At 59.3% G+C, this 6,104-nt stretch overlaps 1 protein-coding gene across 1 annotated transcript; it reads right to left on the bottom strand.

The window, feature by feature from the left end:
- Positions 1-1,113: 1,113 nt before the first annotated feature.
- Positions 1,114-5,632, bottom strand: LOC134162285 (acrosin-like). Its single transcript, XM_062615925.1, has 5 exons — positions 5,457-5,632; positions 4,696-4,961; positions 4,160-4,308; positions 3,222-3,614; positions 1,114-1,125 (listed from the first exon to the last, which is right to left on the bottom strand). The coding sequence occupies exons 1-5, from the start codon at positions 5,630-5,632 to the stop codon at positions 1,114-1,116; spliced, it is 996 nt and encodes a 331-aa protein (XP_062471909.1).
- Positions 5,633-6,104: the final 472 nt, after the last annotated feature.

Below are 6,104 nucleotides of genomic sequence, written 5' to 3'. Positions count from 1 at the left end.
GTAGCCCCCTCCAGGATGGCCAAGTGCGGTGGGAGCAGGATGGATGGGGCCGTGGCTCTGGGTGTGCTGCAGGCCCGTAGGGACCGGGGTCACCCGCTCCTCCTGCCCTCCTTTCCTGCCTGCCAGCGCCACATTCCCCTTTGCCTGCTCCCAGCCTGGAAGCTTCCAATTCAACCTTCCAGGCTGCTCCTGGTTCCTCTGCCTCATTAAGGGGGGGCTGTGGAGGAGGAGGAGGAGGGAGCCCAGCGCTGCCTCCGCAGTGACGGTTTTCCATGCTTGGAACCCGGCTGCGGAGGAGCTGGGAGAAAATCCATCTGCAGGGAGCAGCGTGGGGGCTCGTGCAGGGCCCTGGAGCCCCTGCCCCGTGTGGGCTCTGCACCCCAGGCACTGCTGACACTTGATAGGGACAGGGGCCTGCTGGCCCCATGGGCTGTCCCACAGCGTGGGGCCACAGGGCGGTCACTGCTCCAGCAGCCTGGGGATGCCAAGCATCACCTATGGTGCAGGGAAGTGTCCAGGCTGAGGTGGTTCTGGGGGTGAAACTGCTGCCTTTTGCCGGTGACACTGGTGCAGGACAGGTTGTGGGCACACAGGGCTGGATGGGGACAGAGAACTTCTTGGGTTAAATGGGGATGGGGCAGCAAGAGGTTGGCCCTCAGCGCTGCCCCAGTGCCACCACTGCGCCCCACCCCAACCAGTGGCTCTGGGTGCCCACAGCTTGCACCCGTGGCTGTTGCTATAACCTCCCCAGTCTGGATGCTGTCGGTGCCCCAGTGCTGGTGGCTGTGGTCCAGCAGGGCCTGGCTGCTGTCCCTGTGCTGCAGCTCTCAGGGAGCCTTTCCCAGCCATCAGATGCCACCTTGCTGCCAGCCTGTGCGACCTGTCCCCATCCTGTCCGCAGCATCCCTACAGTGACCCCCTGCCACCCAGCTTCATCCTGGCTGCCTCTTGTGGTAGCATCCGTGTGGACCCCATGTCCCTTACAGCCCTGTGCCTCCAAAGCCCACATTATCCATGCTCGTGCTGGGGCTCCATCAATCAGAAACTGCCTAAGCCAATGAAAACGAACAAAACCAACCCTCTTAATACAAGTTTCTCCCTCGTGCTCCTACCCTAGCAGATGAACTGGGTAGAAGGGAAAGAACAGTTCACTTTCTGCACTCACAACTGGGCTTGAGCTCTAGAATGAAAATGCAGATCCAGATCCATTTTACAGTGTTAACAGAGGAATCTCTTGTGGCTGGAAACAGCTCCTGGTTGTTGTACCCCCAGCATCCCCCGTGTGCCCAGGAACCGAGGCTGCCATTGCTGGAGCAGCTGAGGGAATGCCAGCCCCCACCCAGGCATCCCACAGCAGCCTGAAAGCACTCCTGGCTCTGGCACCCGGCAGGCACAGGGTGTCTTGTCCTGTCCCTTGGCTGCAGATGCTCTCTTGTGGCTGGGCGGAAGCCACGGTAGGGGCAGTCCTGTTGTGAGGAAGAGGCAGAAGACAAGACCGGAGGAGCCCATCCTGCAGGGACCCAGCGAGGTCCTTTACCTGTGGGAACACAAGCACAGCCTCGTCCCAGGTTCTTGAAGGGCAGGCGCCTTCCCAGGCAGGACTTTCAGGATTACGCACTTTAACAGGAGCTCTCCCCTGCTCACAGCCTTAGAACCCGGCCCTGGCGCTGCACAGGAGCTCCATCCTCCATCCAGCCATTGAAATCAGCCCAAACAGACCGCACTTCCACTGTGCACGCTCGGGGGTTAACCCTGACCTGCCCTGTTCTGTTCCAGGCATCTGCTGTCAACGCCTCCTTTACAACACTGCCATGCCATTGGAATCTTTCTGCCTTTTGCCTTAGCATTTTCTAGCAGCTGCTGCGAATGGGCACGCTCCAACATCTCTTTTACAAGGGACAAATCCATACAAAATCCCAGGGAACCTCCCTATTAGACCCCTCCCAATGGGTGCTAGGACCCCCCCCCATAGCATCCCCACGGTGGACCCCCTCCCATCGCTGCTGGCATCCCCCTATGGGACCCCCACTAATGGGTGCTGGGACCCCCCGCATGGGCTCTCCCATTGGACCTCCCTAATGGGTGCTGGCAACCCCCCCCCCCCCCCCATGGGATTCCTCATAGTGGGTTCTGGGACCAGCCCTTGAGAACCCTCCCCATGGGTGCTGGGACCTCTTCACGGTGCCCCCCCACACTGGCTGCTGGGACCACGGCCCATGGGACCTCCCAATTGGACACCCACCAGTGGGTGTTGTGACCCCCCCACCAGTGGGTGCTGTGACCCCCCCAATGGGCTCTCCCTTAGGACCCCTCCCAGCGGGTATTGGGACTCCCCCCAAAAAAAACCTGCTGGAAATGTGTGCCCCCCCATCACACCCCCTCCCCCCCCCCGTAGCACCTCCCCAAAGCGTGTCCCCACTCCAAATCACCCCAGGGCTTGAAGCTTAAACCTCCTCCCCTTATGGACCCCCCCATGACATTAATGCTCCCCCTACCAGGGTGATGCATGAGGGTGTCCCCCCTTCATTGAGCTTTGCATGCTCACTATGGCTGGGGGGGGGGGGGGGGGGGGGGAGGGGGGGGGGTGCACACGACAACCAATGGAAGAGACCCAAGGGGCACCCCCCTGGGTGCTAGGACGAGCTTAATGTCTTGTTGGGCAGATGTTCACAGAGCAGTGATGGAGGAGAGGGGGATGCCCTGAGAAAGTGGGATGCTCCAGTTGGATGCAGGGATGAAGTGGGATGCTCCAGCTGGATGCAGGGATGAAGTGGGATGCTCCAGCTGGATGCAGGGAAGAAGCAGAACCATGGAAGGTTGGGTTCTCCTTCATCATTTGGGTGTGGAGAGCAGCCTTCAGCATGGATTGCAGCCATAGGACAAGGGGTGATGGGTTCTGGAACAGGGAAGTTCAGGTTGGAGATAAGGAAGTGAGGGTGCTGGGAGTCTGGGATGGGTTGGATGGAGAAGGACGGATGGGGCTCAGAGCAACCAGGTCTAATGGAAGCTGTCCCCCCTCCCTCTTCATGCCATGTTTTAATGGTGGGGCAATGACTGGACTTGATGCTCCTGAAGGTCTTTCCCAACCTGGTTGATTTCCTGCTTCCCAGCTCCTGCTTCCCACTGTTCCCTCCATCCCTCATCCCCATCCCTCCCCATGGACCAGAAGAAGAGGTGGGCATGCAAAGCATCCTCTCTGTGGGAAAATAAGGCAACTTTACTGAAGCTCGAGCCACGTGCAAGCGATGCCGCTCCTCAAGACTTCTCCCCCTTAGAGCCTGCAGCAACTCCTGCACCCGAGTGATGAATTCCAACAGCACCCGGACTGGGAAGTAGCAGAAGCCACTGGTGCTGGAGGCCGTGGGCGCCGGCATCGTCTCCTGGACGGGGGTATGGGAGACGTGCTGGTGGCTCCATGTCGGGGGCGTCGCGGAGGCTGCCGCGGAGCGGAACGTCCTCAGCTGGTAGAGGATCCAGTCGTGGAAGTGCTGCGTCGAGGTGTAGACCCCCGGTTTCTTGGCCCTGGCGCAGCCGCGGCCCCAGCTCGTCAGCCCCACAACCCAGTAGAAGTTGGCGCGCTTGTCCCGGCACATGAGGGGACCGCCGCTGTCACCCTATGGAGGAGAAGGAGAGAGGATGAGGATGGGGATGGGTCGCCGTGGCAATGCCGGAGGGGACCACCACTGTCAGCCTATGGGGATGGAAGGGTTCTCCTCCATCATTTGGGCGCGGAGAGGGACCTTCAGCATGGATTGGAGCCATAGGACGAGGGCTGATGGCTTCCAACTGGAAGAGGGGAGTTTGGGTTGGAGATAAGGAGAAGTTGTTCCCTATGAGGGTGGTGGGACACTGGCATGGGTAGGATGGAGAAGGATGGATGGGGCTTGGAGCAAGCTGGTCTAATGGAAGGCGTCCCTGCCCCTTGCTTAGAACTGGATGCTTTAAGCTCCTTCCCAACCTAAGGCATTCCATGAATCCCTGCTCATGACATGGTTTAGTGGTGGAATCTCGATGCTCTGAAAGCTCCAAGCTCTATGGTCCCTGCGCAGGGATGACGGACCAGGAGCCGGATGTGCTTCCGAAGCTGGGATAAAGGGGGATGCAGAGCAAGGCCCTGCAGATGGGAGAGGAGAAGGGAGCCCCAGTGGCACATCCCTACCTGGCAGGTGTCGATGCCACCCTGCGGGTACCCAGCGCAGAGGTTGTGTCTCTTGATGGCCCCTCGGTACCATTGGCTGCTATTGCAGAGCTTGACATCGATGAGGGGGACCTTGGCCTCCTGCAGGGCTGATGGGGACGATGCCCCCGCTGTGGGGACACAAAGGGGGTCAGGATTAGGGGGACAAGGGATGGATTTGGGGGTATTGGGGGCTGAGAAGCTCAATGGGAGCCGTCAACACCCCCTATGGCCTGGGCTGCATCCCCTTTGCTCTGCATCCTCAGCGTAAGGAGGACATGGAGGGACCTTCAGCGATGGGCCAAGGGCTGATGGGTTCCAACTGAACCAGGGATGCTCAGGTTGGAGAGAAGGAAGCGGTGGGACACTGGGATGGGCTGGATGGAGAAGGCTGGGAGGCTCCATCCCCAGTCGGAGCAACCTCCAGTAGACCTGGATGAGCTTTACCCTCCCTTCCATCCCATTCCATGAATCCATGACCCGGCATTCCAAGGCCAACGGGGCCGTCGGGCACTCACTTCTGGCCTCCCTCGCGCCCCATCCGCTGACGAAGCACTCGGAGAGCTGGGATAGCCTGAGCGTCGCATCGGGCAGGCAGGCGAGCTGCACGTGGTAGCCGCACTGCACCGGCTGGTCCAGCTCCAGCAAGGCGATGTCGAAGCCGCCGGAGATGCCGGTGTAATATTCATGGACCACGACCTGCCGGATCCAACGCTTCTGGGTCTCGGAATTGGCCCGAGCCAGGTCCGTGATTCCGACCATCACAAACCAATCCGTGGTGAAGCTGGGAGGCAGTGGAAGAGCAGGGGTTAGAGGCGTAGGACAAGGGGTGATGGGTTCCGACGGGGAATTGCAGGGTGGAGATAGGGAAGGGATTCCCTATGAGGGCGCTGGGGTACTGGGATGGGATGGATGGAGAAGGTTTGGATGCTCCATCCCTGGCAGTGCTCAAGGCAGGCTTGGAGCAAGCTGCTCTATGGACGGCATCCCTGCCCATGGCAAGCGGCTGGAAGTGGATGATCCCCAGCTCCTTTGCAACCCAACCCATTCCATGATCCATTCCATTCCATTCTATGGAGAAGAGGGGTGGGAAGGAGCCACATTCCTGCTGCTTCCCAAAGGAAAGCACTGCCCCAGCGCGCCTCAGGCTCAAGGGCTGTCAAGCTGGAAGCAGCCTTCTCCTGAGCGCTCTTCCCAGTGCATCCAGGATGGGGAAGGGGACGGGATGGGAGCTGCTCTTTGGCTATTCCCTATGGCTGGAATCCCTTCTCCCCCTTACTTTTGCCCGACGAAGCAGTGAGCGGCCGTGAGGACCCAGTGGGGGGTGATGAGGGACCCCCCGCAGATGTGCAAAGAGCCATTGGCCGTGGGGACCTGGATGCTGACCATCCACGGCCAGGCGCCCTGCTGCGCATCCACGCCTCCGAAATTGGTACCCGAACAGGGACCCCCCATATTTTTCATATTGAAACTGAAGGAATTAAAGTGTGTGGCACCGAAGAAAGTGGAAACCACGGAGCCTCAGGGACGTCAGCTGGGTTCGATCCGGCAGGACCAGGATCGGGAGGTAGACGCCTCGGAACGAAACCTAGTGAGCCCGGAAGACACTGTGCAGTGCAAATAAAGTAACAGCCAACGGGGTCTGGAAGACGGTTAGGATGGGAAAAAAAAATGGTTATCCTTAAGCTCTTCCAGCATATCCTCTCAGTGAGAGGGATAGAATATGACGATAATCTGTTAAAAAGATTGTTGCTCTGGGTAAAGAAAAAGAGCTGATCCAGGGGGTTAATGAAGCTTTTGATCTCGGGACTTGGAGAAAAATTGGGGCATGCCTGTGGGATCAAGTTACTCTTCGGTTTAAGGAGGCGAAGTCTCTTTCTGCCCCCTGGTTACTACTAAAAGGGACTCTAGCCGTAATGAAGGTGGC

The sequence above is a fragment of the Pezoporus occidentalis genome, unplaced genomic scaffold, assembly GCF_034315485.1.
Source record: "Pezoporus occidentalis ecotype Australia unplaced genomic scaffold, CSIRO_AGI_Poc_V1 ctg1865, whole genome shotgun sequence".
NCBI lineage: Eukaryota > Metazoa > Chordata > Aves > Psittaciformes > Psittacidae > Pezoporus > Pezoporus occidentalis.
Note: the sequence above shows the minus strand (reverse complement) of the source record. Positions and strands in the feature narration are given on the sequence as shown.